Source organism: Gopherus flavomarginatus, chromosome 8 (genome assembly GCF_025201925.1).
Source record: "Gopherus flavomarginatus isolate rGopFla2 chromosome 8, rGopFla2.mat.asm, whole genome shotgun sequence".
Lineage (NCBI taxonomy): Eukaryota > Metazoa > Chordata > Testudines > Testudinidae > Gopherus > Gopherus flavomarginatus.
In genome coordinates, this window is record NC_066624.1 from 17,422,294 (window position 1) to 17,438,605 (window position 16,312).

Sequence of the window (16,312 nt, forward strand, 5' to 3'; positions counted from 1 at the left end):
AGTTAAGGTTTGACCCTGGTACCGAGTATTGAGGATATTTGCAAGAAAATGAGCTGGAGATAGTGCTTGTCCTGTTCGTTTTTTTAATGCTTGTAATTTCTCTGTCATTGCATATTTCTCTTTTTAAGATCTCACTCAGTTCCCTCCAAATTTCAACAGGCTCAGCAATAAAACAACTATTTCCCTGCATTTTGTTCAAGGCTACATAAATAGGTTCAGGGTACTCAGCAATGTGTTCAACATTTCTCTTAAGCCCAATGTTGAGAACTTTGGCTGTGACAGTGCCATCTATTTTTTCACAGTTTTGTTCACGAACTGTCATTAGATTAGGTCAATTCTTGATATAGTGCTCAAAACAGTCCACTACGGAGTTCAATCACACGTCTTGTGGGACAGTTAGCTTGGTTCCTCCCACTTTTTTCTGAGCAGCTGCTGCAGAGTGGTTGTTACAGAAATATTTTGCAATTTCAACATTAGCCTTTATTTCTGGAACACTGAAGTCTTTGGCTAGGAGATGCATCAAATGAGCACTGCAACCGTACGTCATTCGCTGTGGACTCTTTGCACTCTTTCTAAATTTCTTCTCATCTTGGATACATTTGCAGTATTGTCTGTGACCATGCTGCGTATTAGACATTTGAATTTTTTTTCACAGTTCGTTATACTTTTTACTGCTACTTCTTGTAAGTATTCTGCTGTTTGTGCATTTCCTGATGTATCAGTTGTTTCTGTAAGGAAGTCATTCCCTTCTTCTGTTGTCACACAAGCACATACAACAGGATCATTGTGGACATTGCTCCACATTGCTCCGCTGACTCTCAAGAGTCAGGTTAACAATTTCACCCTCTAAACCTTTTGCACACTGCTCAATTTCTCTTTCATACACTTTTTATCCAGCAATTTGCCTGCAACATCTGCTCTGTTGGGTGGACTGTATCCTGGTCTTAATGACTGAACCACGTTAATGAAGTGTGGGTTCTCAGTCATATGGAAAGGAGAGTTTGCTGCATAAACAAACTGGGCAATTTTTTCATCAATTCCTTTTTTTTTGTAACCTGCTGGTTCTTATCACAAACTTATCTGTGGCTGTTTCTGGATGACAGACTTTTTTTTTTTTCCTTTTTGCTACAGGTGATATACTGTGGTTATGTGACATACATGTTACAATTGAAACTCTATCATTGGCAGATAACTCTGAAACTATAGAAAATGGTGATCTTGAAGGTGGATAGTCTTCAGAATCCTGTATGTTGAGGGTGCATTCTCCTAAACAAAATAAGTCAGTGCAGTTATTTAGTTATTATAACTATACTGCTCATTTAGTGTTGCTTATTACATTCACTGACACTCAGTACTCCTTTAAAGGTGAAATTGTAAAAGGAAGATCTGCCTATTTCAGCTATTTATTTTTTATCACAACTGCATCTAAAATGATAGTACCACAGAACAACAACTATATTTTTTGCTCAAACACAAAAATTCAAAAATAGTCCAGAAGAAAGACAGACAGGCGGTCCTTAAGAAAGAAGTATGAAATAAAAAAGTTGATCAACCTGAAGATCCTGCATGTTCAGACGTGTTCCTTTCATCATCTTCAACGCAGCTTCCTCCTGAGAAGGAACACTTCTCACAATGTTGTTTCATTTGGGCAACCAGGCCTTGCATTTCTGTGTTGCACTGTTTGCATTTTGCATGCATGCCTGTCTTACCCACAGGTAGAGGAACTTCATTAAAATATTCCCAAACCGGGTCTCTTTTACGGCCTGCTGCCATTATAGGTTTTCCCTTCTAGTGAGAGAATGGTATGGTAGAGCTCAAATCAATGAAGGCTACACTCAGAAAGACCTCAAGACTTCTGCAATATGCTGCTCAAACAGTTTCACTTTTGTTTCTACTGCCTGTCCCTCCCTTCTCATATTTGTCTCCAGACTTCTTCTCCTTGTCCAGATCTATTCCGCTCCCAACAATCTTCTAGTCATTGAACTTTCTGAAACTTTGCACTTAGAGAGAAGTAAGGGATTGACTCTGTGTACACAAATTTGCAGAGGGACAGTAGGGTTGAGGTCTGTTATTTCTCACTTCTATTTATTTATTTATTTAAAAATAGTTTTGCTGTTAACAAGCATGTTATCTCTGGAGACACAAATCCACAGTTTGAGAACTGCAAAACTAGGCATCTCTGATGGTATCTTCTAGACTGAGCTTTGAGACCCATTGGGTAGATAGAAAGATTAACCTAAATAATCTATACAAACGCCCTTGGAACCCCATAAAATTGGGTCCCTAGTCCAAGAACTGTTAGAATTCATTTACAAAACTTTTCTTAAACATTACATGAATATATTGTCTCATACTGTAGAATTAATAATCCCTGTTCCATGATGAGATACATTATCGCTCAAAGATATCGTAATTAAAACGATCTTTAGATAGGCTTTTTCCCCAAAGCATTTTATCCAAAAAAATTGATCTAAATAAAAATCAATTTGTAATTTTATTTATTTTTTTTTTAAATCATTGATTCTTATCTGCCCTGGTGAAGACATTTTAGATCTTTGGATGAAAGGGGTTGTGATTAAAAAATACAAAGTATGAAGTGCATACTTTATGCTAATGTTATATCACATAGCTAGTATGTGTTCTCATCTGTGCTTACCTGTTGGTGTGTATTTTGCACGAGTATTTACAAATGAAAATATGTTCACCAAACAAAATGCTCATTAGTCACCTCTTCAGTAGAAACGTAACTCCTTGTTGGCATGCCTCTCGTTCTTCTGTTGCTTACTAGTGCTCTGGTTGTTTTTCAGTACGTTATTATTTTGTTTGTGGCTTGTCTTACCTGACAGTGCAATATCCAAGAGTTTACAGCTCACACCAACTTCACACCACTTATTTGGCATATATAAAGATATTGGTCTGTGGGAGCAGCAGTTATTTATGGAAGGTGCTATCGTAATAATAATGACCGAGATGTTCCTTTAGAAGTGTTTGTGGAGATTCCTGACATTAAAAACTCAGAGGCAAGCAGAAAACACTCATGTCTCATGTTGCACACAGCAACACCTGGGCATCAGACCAACGCTGCTCTAAAACCTCTCCTCTCATTGGGAATGGACCATTCCACTTATGAAGAACAGATGAAAATTATTACTAATTTATGTTACCTCTTGTCTGATAGTTGTCGTTTTCTGACAAAGATGGCTTTCTAGTGCCAACTATGGCAGACTTCTGGAGCTATATAAACATATAGTGAAGTCCTCAACAATTTCGAAAGGCACCAAAATACATGTAATATTTCTCCTGGAGACTGTCTAGATTAAAATAGCAAAACCAAATGCAAACTGGGAAATTCCTTGCTGGAGAGGAACCAGCCCTTCTCCCACTGCAGTTGAACTAAACTCCCCTGTAGATTTGATACCATATTTAGTTTTGAGCCCGTAAACAAAACAATCCGCTTTCCAAACTCTACCGGCTCTGATCAGATGAAACCGAACTATCCCCACCTCCATGCTCCCGCTTCTGGTTTTGCTAGTTTTTGAAGTGTCCCTGAAGCTCAGCACGATCAGCATGCACCATATTGCCCTGCCCTTCAAAGTGCCAGTCACTTGCTAGTTTTGTATTGACAAACCAGAGCAGCAACAGAAACTGTTGCTGAGACAGTGACGCAACTTTATTTCAAAGTGATCCTGCAACTCTGGTAGCTCGATGAGCAGCACTTTGAGTGGATTGTGAGGAATGAATTAAAACAATCTCTGGATCCCACATACACTGCAGTAGGAGAGTCCTTTAACCATCTGTAAACACACCCCAAGAAAAGGCAGAGAAAGTTTGACCCCTGTAGTTGCTTGCAGATAAAGGTGATATCATGTGAGTGGCTTTCTTTAGTATGCATTCAAAGTCAGCCAGATTTGCATATCTCATAGACCTGTATGAATATCACATATTGGCAAATGTGTAACCATTTCAGATGAGTTTTGCAATGCAGTCCATGGGTGCTTAAAACTCTCAGCACATAATGCATTTAGCATAGTTGAATGTGCAAAAGCTTTTTAGGTTAAAAATATTTTGACAGATCAGAGGCATAATAACGTAGAAAGCTTTTTAAAATGGAAATAATCTTTTCTACGGTAGCTGTTAACTGTACCATGATATGGTGGTATGATGAAAGTTTAAACAGGGAAAAGAGGTGAAAAACAGGCTCACTAACCAAATAAAAACCCGGATACAAGTAAAAGCCTGACGTTGCCTTTCCCCAGAGGTGTGAGACATGCCGTGTTGTGGGCCCTTAGAAAGTAGTAATGTCGGTTGAAAACAAGTGACAATACCTGTCACTTATAAAGTGGAGGGCTGGCCAAGTGATTAGGAATTAGCCTAGGCTTTAGGAGACCTGGATTTAAGTCCCTACTCCGGTACCTTGGGCAAGTCATTTAGTTTCTCTGTGACTCAGTTCCTGATCTGTAGAAGGGGTTGCAGGGGTGTTGTGTGGATAAATACATTCAAGTTTGGGAGGTGCGCAGATACCTATGGTAATAAAGGCCATCTAAACACCAAGGAAGGTAGATGTACTATAATGCTCTTTATCGAAGGATCACACTGCTAGTATTTTTACAATCACTAATGAATCCGGTGTCACAGCACCCACATGAAGAAGGTCTTAGACTTACTTTATTGATGGGTAGACTGAGGCACTGGACAGTTCAGCCACTTCCCCAGGCTAAAATGGCGAACCAGAACTAGGAGTAGAACCCAAGGGCCCTGACTCCTGGTCATGAGTTGTGGGGCCTGTTGCTAACCCCGCTCATCTCTGTGGAGTCTTTCAGTTCTCTTTGGTGGGTTTCTGTGGAATCTAGGGGTGTCTCCGCTGTGTGGGCTCTGTAGCACATATGTGACTTGCTATATATGCTGACATGGACGAAGGCAGTGGCATTTTCTGACGCATGTTCTATTATTCATTTTCTTTATCATTAGAAACCACAGAGCAGCTTACTAGCCCCAAACCTTTGATTACAGAGAAAAAGAAATTGTGTTGCGGTAGAAACCACCTTCTGCTATGGTTGTTTACTTCAAATGCTCTCTGAAAGCACATTAGGAATTTAGTCATCTTTCTGAATGTCAGGACTGGGATTCACAAGAACCAAAGGCCCTACACTGTTTTCTCTCTTTTTCAGCTCGCTTTTCTTTACAGATTTGGTAAGGGAGGGTAAATTGGCCATGGATTATATGACTAGGTTTGGAGTCATCTGTGCTCTTAAGAGACATTGTGCAGTGAAGAGAGAAAATGAATCTGCTGCTTGGAATCTACATCACTGCTAAGCATGTAACTGCATTGATTTGTCTCACCGTACATAATTCAGCACGTCACCCTGAGACTTAACCTGGCGTTCCTTGCACACCCAGACCTCCATTGAAGTTGAGTCTTGCATGCTTAGCTGTCCATCCACCTCCAGCATTCTCTGGCACACATTCTTTATAACAGAGCTAAGAATAATGTTAATTTTATCACATATTTGTAACCAACAACAACAAAAAAATCGAGTTGTGTGGCCACAATGGTGTGAAGATGAAACCAATCCAGTTACAATCATTTTACAGTAGTGAAGAATCTGGCCCAACGTTTTGAAATGGCAGATCTGAAATACTTTGTACAGAGTTCTGTTCCAGCTGATGATATTATGCTCTCTGGAATTGTGCTTGAGATCCTACAGACTTTAGATTCAGCAAAGCATAAAATCTAAACAAACTGAGACATAGGGCTGTCCTGCACTGTACCTTGAACTACTTAGGAATGTTATGTCTCAGATTATGTGCTTCATTTTCAGCATGGAGGGAGTGGAGGAAGCTGTTTACAGTTTCCTGATCATGTGCCAGCCCAGCTCCAGCATCAGTTAGCGCAGCCTAGAGTAGCTACCCTGGGAGAATCAGTGCTTCCTCTCGGTTTATACCAGCAGGGAGTTTAATAGGAATTCTCTGCTGATCATTTAGAGCCAGAATTGTACCAAAGAATCGAACCCTATATATTTTGTTTTGTGATGGACTGTTCATGATCCAAGCATGGTATTTCATTGAGTATTTGGCTGTTCCCTGCTAGGTTATTCAGCAAACGTCCCACTTTTTAAATTGTGAAACAGCATTCTCTTGGGTTTTTGTCCATAAATTCTTTGGCTCTAATGAGATCAGACACATCTGAAACTTCTGGGCATTCCCCCACATAAACAGTTATTACAGTAGAACCTCAGAGTTATGAACACATCGGGAATGGAGGTTGTTTGTAACTCTGAACAAAATGTTATGTTTGTTCTGTCAAAAGTTTACAACTGAACGTTGACTTAATACAACTATGCAGAAGAAAAATGCTGTTTTCAACCATCTTCATTTAAACAAAACAAGTGCAGAAACAGTTTCCTTACCTTGTCAACTCTTTTCTTAAACGTTCCCTTTATTTTTTTAGTAGTTTACGTTTTTAACACAGCACTGTACTGTATTTGCTTTTGTTGTTGTTGTCGTCTCTGGTGCCTGACTGCGTACTTCCAATTCCAAATGAGGTGTGGGGTCGACCGGCCTGTTCGTAACTCCGGTGTTTGTAACTCTGAGGTTCTATGTATTTTCGAAAGGTTGGATAAAAATTCAGTTAGGTGGCATATCCTAAGTGCCAGCATTTGAAAGCAATTAAGAGGGCACTTTGGAAGGGAAGGGCAAATATTACATACCAGCATTCTTTTTTCATTAAAGCACATGGCTTGAAAGAAAGAGTGGAAAAAAAATATAACTGTGCTTCTTCACTGAGGCTAGTGACATGTCTGTCCGATCAACTGCTAACTCAGGAACTGTGCATGATAGTAGAGAAGCCCAGAAGTTGGTTAGGAGAGAAATATATGTATTCTATGGATATATTATACACCTCAGCACTTCAAAAATTGCTGGTGTTCTCCTGAAGGTGCCCTGAGTTTCTCCGCAAACAAAGAAACAGATGTTTAAATCTTGACATGCTGTCAGGACCGGTTCTGTTTTACAGACCTAATCATTAACCAAAAACTTTACAGTGTTTGTATTTGCATAATCAGGTTTTTAAGGTATGACATTTCACAATTTGTCCTTAAGAGATTAAATCTCCAGGCCTTGTGAGAAACAGTCTTAGGTGGCCTTTAGGACAGGATTCCACATATTAAAAACGACAACCATGCTGGCTAATAACCTGACTGGAAAATGCAACAGGAGGGCCAATGGGCAAAGAGATCAAATCACCCTCTGACTTTTAGAGGTCAAAAGATCAAGAGTATACCATAGTGGGCAGCATGCAGCGGGGGGAAAGCTTGAATTGCCAATGCTTGTGCTGTCCACCCTACACCCCCTTCCTAACCTGGTTCACCATGCCTCATTCAAGTCCCTTCTGAAAACCCACTTCTTCACATAGGTTGACAAATGATGGTTCAGGCTTGCAAAATCCTTGTTTAACATATTACTTTAGTCTCTGCCCTGATATGGATAGCCTTGCACTTTAGAAGTAGGTCATGGTACGGCTGGCTGAATGGACATGCTTTTAAGTAAGCAAGTCAATTAATATTTTATTGGAGTATTTGTTCCATGTGCATCCCTGATGGTAGACTCCAAAAGCTTTGAGGAGTCCTGACAGGATGACTGGACACCCCTCACGTTCAGTTTATTTGCATCAAAAAAATATGAGAATAATGGAAATCAGCTTCAAAGCCTTTGCTGTCAGGCAGCTACTTGGGGGGTCATGTTACATTTCCTTTGATTAATATAGGCCATGGGGTTTATTTTCTTCCATATTTTAGTGGCTGTTGTACCCATTGGATATGAGAATCAGCAAAAACTGGAGTAATTGTATTGACTTTTAAGGTACATAAACGAGGATTTTTACATAGCAGCTAAAACATTTTGCAACCAATTGCTTGGTCTCAAGAGATGCTGGACCTGTTTGCCAGCTTAAAAATAGCCTCCTACCACAAAACGGGTGTGATCATAGCTCACACTAAGATTTCTCAAATGACAGACAACTGCTCAGCTTTGTGTTATGATGACTAGTCATTTTGCAAGCAGGAGTTGAGTAAGATTCAGGCAAGGAGATCATCTCTTCTGTTGTTGTTCAAATTGTTTTTCTTCTTGTTCCTTTTGAATTTTATGAAGTATGACACAGCCAATGGCCATTTAGTAGATGTAGTGAACTTGCTAAAGTGTATGTGTGTGAGCACCACACTGCTCTCTAGTGGGTGGAATCAGAATTGCTCATCTAAGGGTCATAGCTCCTACATTGCTTGCAGCCAGTGAAGATGCTCCTTTCATTCAAATGCTTTTGGAGCAAAGAAATCTGAGTTTTGTCTCTGCTGTCACTTTGAAGTTCCAGCTGACCAAGTATGCAGGGTAGTGGTAACAGATGTTCTTAGTTGGCTAGGAGTTTCTTATACAGTGTAATTGAAGCTCTGTGAAGGTAGGAAACAGCTCTAAGGTTGGTGACATCACAGGGACATGTCCTATTTCCCTGGGCCAGCCATCAAACAGCATTGTTTTATTTTTGATCATGTGACCTGATTTTATCCAATCACATTCTTTATACAAATTCAGTAGGTGAAGAGCTCCTAATTTCTTAGTTTAATATTTATCCATGGAATGGGGAATATGGAGGGGGGAGGCTCTCTTCTGGGTCTTGTAGTAAGTATATTGGTGACAGCTGTAACCAACACAGCACTGTATGTGAACTGAAACAGCTGGTGAAATGGAGGGGGGAAAATATCTCCCCCCCCCCACTTCCCCCAAATCCTGCATACAGCTTTATAAAATCATATGGTGTCTTAATCTATATGTGACTTTACTTAACCCTGTGTGAAATCCAGGCTATTAATCATTTGGGCCCAAAAGAGATAAATATTTATTAATTTACAGTTTTGGGCAGAGAGAGTTATACAAGCCGTTATGTGAGATATACAGGATTTTGTAGCATTCTGAAGTCATCTGTTTAACTTTTTAGCACTGCAACCTCCTCAAGGTCTGTTCTCCTTAATTTGCATAAGTAACTGTCAGCTCATTAACAGCTCTTTATGAGCACAGAAAACCATCTGATGGAAACATGCTGGGTTCATCTTAAGGCCTTGTCTTCACTAGGAGAAAAGGTGTTATCTACCAGGTGCTAGCTAACACATGGCAAGTAAGGCCATGTCTACAGTATGCGGACTGTAGCGGCATAGCTACAGTACCATAATTATCCTGGCATAACCCAATAATGTAGACACAGCTTAGAGCGATGGAGGTTTGTTGTTGTTGTTGTTGCTATAGGAACACCACCTCCCCTTGCGATGGTAGTTAGCTCAAGAGAAGCATTCTTCTGTCAGCCTAGCTGCATCTACACTGGGGATTAGGTCGGCATAGCTACGTCCCTCGGGTGTAGATTTTTTCACACCCTCGAGTACTGTAGCTATGTTGACCTAAATTTCAAGTGTAGACCAGACCTAACACAGTGAAGACAAGGCATGCCTAGGATTTTATCCTAAGATAAAAGATGTGTTCTTACGTCATGTTAGCTAACGTAGCAACTAAAATCCTAGTGAAGACAAGACCATTTGTAGCTTTAACACATGGTACTAGATCGAGGTAGAGACTATGGAGAAGCCTATAGCTTACCTGCCCTGCAAACTGATGTTAAAATTACAGCTACTCACCTTTCTTCTTAAAGTAGACGCGCTGTATGGGAATGGATTTCAAATCACCGGTCACCATTCAGCCCAGTGATTAAGATGAGCATAGAAGCTAAAGAAAATATGCATATTTAGATCTGTTGACAAAATGTGACAACCAGTTTGTAGGCTAAAGCAGGAAACAAATTCCCCATCTGTGACATGTGTCCAATTGTGTCTCCTGCAGGCATGGCGGAAGCGCTGGTTTGTGCTCCGCAGGGGCCGCATGAGTGGGAACCCAGACGTTCTGGAGTACTACAGAAACAACCATTCAAAGAAACCCATTCGGATCATAGACCTTAACGAATGTGAAGTGCTGAAGCATTCAGGGTCCAACTTCATCAAGAAAGAATTCCAGAATAACTTTGTCTTCATTGTGAAAACCACCTACCGCTCCTTTTACTTGGTGGCGAAAACGGAGGAGGAAATGCAGATATGGGTGCACAACATCAGCCAGATCTGCAACTTTGGACACTTGGAAGATGGCACAGGTAGGAACGGAATCATGGCTCATCAAGCTCTGTGGAAATAACCTGGAGCTGGAATCTCCCTCAGGCAGCACAGTGGCCAGAGAGGAGTGGAGACTTATCCTGCTGGGGAACATCATAGTACCTGTGGTAATTGGTTTGATTTTAGAAAGATTGCTTAAAACTATCAAAGATATCAGTTCTGCAGAATTTAAATTATAGCCAATTGGTTTTGGTCTCACTTCCGTGAACTAACTCCTTTTTGAATAAACCAACAGATTTTTTATAAAAGAAGGTACTGTTTATGTACAATACTGATTGAACATTATCTAATGGGACTTTGTATTTCATTACATGCTCAGTATTTATTTAGTTTGGCTTAATGTCACTCACCCATCTCAGAGAGAGAGAGAAAGTGTTCTACAAAGTTCACATTGTCTCAAGCATTATAAGATGTGATCTATAAATCTTAATGCTAATGCTGGAAAGCCCTCTTTCTCTTGTAAAGAGAAGAAAAGGCAGAAAAAAGAGGCAGAGAATTAAATGCTCCAGGAGTGTGGTAGGAATGTGTGTCTAGATCCAAGATATGTTCCTGCCCATAAAAATGAGGATAAAGTATTTTGTCAAGGCCTCCACCCATATGGAGAAAGAGCCCGTAAGATAGTTCATTACAGTGAATTTGTTGGAGCGGGTCCTAGGATTAGCCACTACAGGTTGAATCTAGCCATTAATTAACACAGGGACCTGTAACTTGATTTTTAAAATGAGCAATTCAGCCTCAGACAAATGCAAACTGTATTTCCCCCTATATTTCCAAGGGGCAGATACAGCAGTGATTTGAAAGCAGCAAAGGAAATAATTCAGGTTGAGTCGCATGGTCATGAAGGCCATTGCAACAACAGAAGTGGATGATGCTGGAGGAACTCACTGAAAGACTTGTCTCATTAAAAAGGGTAATAGCACTTTTAATCTCATAAACCTGAAAGGAGACAGAAGACCATGCTGGGATGCTTTAATTTCCTCTATTCCAGTTCATGCATTCTTTAATCTTCTCTTCATTAGTATGCTCAGAGGAGGAATGGAAGGGAGTGGGGAGATTTTGGCAGAGTTCCCATTATAATCCCGATAGCTGCAATTTTCACATTCAGTTTAGAGTCCGTCAGGAAAACTTGGTGTCATGTTTGGTGTGTGCCAATGTATAGCCATAACTGCCAACTAGCAAAGTAGGACTTAAACACAGGCAGCATGAGCTGGGAGCCTTGAGAGGGCTGGAATCACTCGCTCACCTGAGCTTGGATGAAATATGAGGATGGTTCAGAAACAAACTCTCACAACCTTGCTGAAATTGTAAGGTTTGGGAGGTTGGGTGCTGTATTGTTGTTATTACTTCATGTATAATTTTGTCAAAAAGTCTAAAATGAGGGTAAGACTGTCCCTGTGAAGCTAAGTGAGTCAAAGAAGTAAAGTCATCAAAAGCCAAAGAACAGGATAGATGAAGGTTCGTTTCAGTGAGGCCCAGCTGACTAGGCCTCTGCTGTATTTCGCTCAAAGGACCTCTCCAATGGGATTTGAAGTGATCCTTTTATAAAGGCAGTAAGTTTTTGCCTGAAGTCAGGATGCCTTCAGAGCTAGTGCTCAAACAACGTTCAGGCCTTATCTTCTCACAGTTTGTGCTCCAGTCTAAAGCTTTTTGTATCCTTGGAAGTTTTATTGGCATAACGAGCACCTGCACTAGGGACTTCTGCCTGTGCAACTGTATTGATCAGGGATAACGTCTCTTCACAACCCTGAGTGACACAGCTATGTCAGCAGAAGGGTAGTGTAGACCTAGCCTTAGGCACTGATATGGCAAGGGAACCAGTATAAACACTTTGATACTAGTAATACTGTGTCCTCACTAGATTGTTTTGTTGGTTTAACTATGCCGATATAGCTGTATGCAAGGTCTAAATTCCTTTAGAACAGGGGTAGGCAACCTATGGCATGGGTGCCGAAGGCGGCACGTGAGCTGATATTCAGTGGCACTCACACTGGCCAGGTCCTGGCCACCAGTCCAGGGGGCTCTGCATTTTAAATTAATTTTAAATTAAGCTTCTTAAACATTTTAAAAACCTTATTTACTTTACATACAACAATAGTTTAGTTATATATTATAGACTTATAGAAAGAGACCGTCTAAAAACATTAAAATGTATTACTGACACGCAAAACCTTAAATTAGAGTGCATAAATGAAGATTCGGCACACCACTTCTGAAAGGTTGCCGACCCCTGCTTTAGAAACTGATTAAATTTGGTTCAACCTCTTTGTGTGGGCACTCTTAAATTGGTTTTTAAAACCTTACATCCATGTTGTTTAATTCAGTTACTGAATCTGTAGTTATGCCTGTGTGCATTTCCCTAATATAGACAAGCCCTGAGTCTTGCTGCCACACTATAGGAGTCTTCCCCCTTATTCAGACTTTTAAGAGCAGTCATTATCTCCAGAGTCATTAGGACTATACCTGGTTTATCCTGAAACGCCTGGTAGTCTGGTGAAGACTGGGAAGGGGTGGATTGAGGACCATATTCTGGGCCAGTTTACCACCACGCCTATAAAGTTGCATAGGATGTACATCAACATTTAAACTGCTGCTGATTACTCATGCTTATTAGAAGCACCTCAATCCCCAAAGTGTCTGTAAGTTTCAACAAATTACCATTAAACATGAATATAAGAAGAGAACAGAGTTGTAAAATGCCATGTGCTTTTTTGACTTGAAGACTTGTATGTAAAAATATTCCCAGGAGTGAATAATCATATCAAAGATATGTCAATTGCGGGAAATTTTAATAAGCTTTTCTGTGCATCAAAAATTAATCTCCAAACCAATATTATGTAGCTAACCCGATCATTCTTAATCCATGTACCTCTTTCATTTGTTTGTGACTGTCGGGCCAGAATCTAATTTCAGATTCTTTGTGTGTGATGGGTGCAAAAGGGTAGTGGCAGGTTTACTCAGTGACTCAGTCGTATGCCCAGCGCTCCTGTGCTTCGAATTAGCCCCTTCAAATGAAGAAGAGTCGGGGTTAATAGGCCAGGCTCATACGATCAAAGAGCTACTAATCTGGCATTTCTACAGCCAAGATGGACCAGACACGAATTGCGATTTGCGAGTCCTACAAAGGGTCTGTACTGCCCACCGCAAGTAGCTGTTTTGAGTCAACACAGAGAGGGACAGCAAAGAATAAGTGAAGAGAAATGCAAGTTCCAAACAGATGTCAGGAAGCACCTGTGTGCATAGCTGTCGGGAAGGGTTTACCAGGCAAGGGTGTTCAGGCTGCAACATTTGAGTAACCCAAGAAACCATGCCACTTACTGGTTACACTAGGAAATGGCAGCTAGAGAAGGAACTGTGCAATCCTCCATCGTGTTTCTGCTTTGCATCCTTTTCTGCTGTAGTGGAGTCCAGCTGGAGCTGTGAGACTCCACACCAGTATTTCCCTACTCCCTCTCTTTAAGAGCCTGCTCCCACCCCTGGCATAGCTGAGAAGCACAGAACTCTCTCGGAAGCACTTCTGCCTATACTGCCTAAAATGGGCCAGGGAGAAATAATTAAGACATTACCAAAGTAGTATAAAATCCTAAACCGACAGATTATACAAGCCTTGTTTCCCTATCACAGGCCACAGATGCCTGTGCAGATACAGCATTAATAGGGCACGCTGGTACCAGTGTACAGGAACATAGAAAAACCTATCAGATCATCAAGTCCCATCGCCATGAAGGGCAGGATCCATTCCCAAAGAGAGGACTCTAACCCCACTTGCTACTGAGTCACCCTTTTGCTGTACACCAGGTGTTCGCAAACTGTGGTCCACAGAGCACATGCTGGTGATCCGCTGCTGATTGGCCATGTGGTGCTGGCTCTCATCTTTGTTCCCAGCAGCTTTTACAGGCTGCCAGGCAAAGAAGAACCGCAAAATCAGATGGGAACAAGCAGGAGCCAGCCTCGCTGCTTACACAAGGAAGGCACCCAGGGAAACAAGAGGAGTAAAGGACCAAGTGGCTGGGCAACATGTCCAAGGAAGAAGAGAACCAAGGAGCAGAGAAGCCCATGCAAGAAGAGAGGAGGAAGAGGGGACCAGGCAGCAGAGAAGCGCAACACCCCCCATACTGCATGCATGCTGAAAGGATGGTTAACTGGAGCAATATAATCTAACAGGATTTCATTGGAGAACCTGTTAAGTTTGTTTAGGCTTTTTCATTACCAAGCCCTACCTTCAAAAATTATTACTCTGCATTAAAAACTCCTCCAGGAGCTCCTCGGCCCAGGAGGGACCTTTCATCTTGAATTCTCTCGTCAAATTCCTCCATGCGCCCCTGGTAACATTTCACATTGAGTGTGACTGTTCTGCTCCTTGCTTACAAAGGCAATCATCTCTCAATCACTGTGTTACTCCCCACCCCATAAGCTGCTCCAGGTACCATAGAGTCTAGAGTGAAATTCCTGGGCTTGATGCCTTGCACAGGTGAGCTCAAAATATTTCTCCATGCAGGTACTTACAGACTGTAATCAAGTCACCCCATAACCTTCTCTTCATTAAGCTAAATAGACTGCGCTCTTTGAGTCTATCACTGTAAGGCATGTTTTCTAATCCTTTGACCATTCTCGGGGCTTGTCTCTCTGAACCTTCCCCACGTTATCAACATCCTTCTTGAATTGTGGGCACCAGAACTGGACATGATATTCCAGCCGTGGTCGCACCAGTGCCAAATACAGAAGTAAAATAACCTCTCTACTTCTAGTCTGCGTTCCCCGTTATACATTCAAGGATTGCATTAGCTCATGGGAGCTCATGTCCAGCTGTCTAGCCACCATGACCCCTTGAAAAAGAAATTCGAATTTTTGTGTGTAATTTTATCCTTCATAACATTTACCTCCCTATTTGTGTGCTCCTGTGTCTTATTGCCCTGCCCCCACCTCCTCTGGTCTGTGGGTAATGCCAATCTCATCAGCCCTCTTCTTAGCTCCTCACAAACACATTTCTGTGCCTTCTTCCAGACCACCCACTCCCCCCCATGCATGGAACACCCTCTCTGAAGTGATCCATAAGGTGCTATGCACCCCTCTGTCAGACCCGCCACAATTCCTATAAAAAACAGCCAATTAATAATGGCTCAAGGGGCCATTAGAGAGTGCCTGGGGATACAGTCTTTCTGTCTTTTTGAGGTCATGCTTGGAGTCTACTGAGGAAATTGTACAATAAATTATCTGCAAATAGGGGAAAGTGGGGTAACCCAAGTACGGAAGAGAGTCAGTCTGGAAATGGAAGTGCAGTGGAACACGCTTGAACGAGACGGCTTAATGCTAGTGGCAAGCCAGCCAGAACAAATGCACCATCACAGTCAGCAATAGCTGCTGGATTAACACCATCCTTTCTGGAGGCGAAGGGCTGATACTCCGGTCCTCCGTATGGGCCATCCAGGGAGAAGCCCCTGGCTTCCATAAGAGAGCAACCCCTGAGGCTCCCTGGTGCCACATTTTGATTTCTGAAATCACACCTGCCAAGCAGAATAACTGACTTCTAGTGAATAACTATATTTGTCTTTAGCTCCCTTTAGATGGCTATTGATCATCAGGATATTAGGAGGAATTATTTTATTCCAGCTCATAAAGCATATGCTACATTTCCATTGTGGGTGCTGTTGAGACATGATGTTTGTGGCGGGTAACTAGAAAAATGTGAAATAAGTGAGTCTGATTTGAGAAGTGAGTATTGAGAGCAGAGGGCTGAGAGCCAGGAACTCTTACTGTGAGTCTCTGAATGCTTGGGCAAGTAACCTTGCTGCCTCAAGTTCCCCTCTGTGCAATGGAAATTATACTTATTAGGGTGCGATGAGGACTGGCTAATTAGTGTCTCTGAAGGTCAATACTGTCATGATTGCTCTTTGATTCCCCTTTTGTTTCACGGTTTGGAAATAGGAAGGAGCACGGGTGACAAATAAACACACCCCAGCCCGTGCTTTGGAATCAGTGGCAAATGGAAGGCAAAGAGAGAGAAGCACTGGCATCTTAATGGACACGAGCAGCGCACAAGAGGGAAAGCAAAGTTCATCAGGTGCAAAGCACTGAGCAGATGTCGGTGAGGGCGGTGCAAGCCAGGAGGCTCCTCAGTG

General features: G+C 41.6%; 1 protein-coding gene across 7 annotated transcripts in view; it reads left to right on the forward strand.

Moving 5' to 3' along the window:
• The window catches only part of GAB3 (GRB2 associated binding protein 3), a 109,380-nt gene that overhangs the window by 65,590 nt on the left and 27,478 nt on the right, over window positions 1-16,312 (forward strand). For all 7 annotated transcript variants that reach the window (XM_050964513.1, XM_050964512.1, XM_050964515.1 and 4 more), the window contains one exon: window positions 9,874-10,177. In XM_050964513.1, coding sequence (XP_050820470.1) covers window positions 9,913-10,177 — 265 coding nt within the window. In that variant the 5' untranslated portion in view covers window positions 9,874-9,912. The remainder of the gene's footprint in view (window positions 1-9,873; window positions 10,178-16,312) is intronic.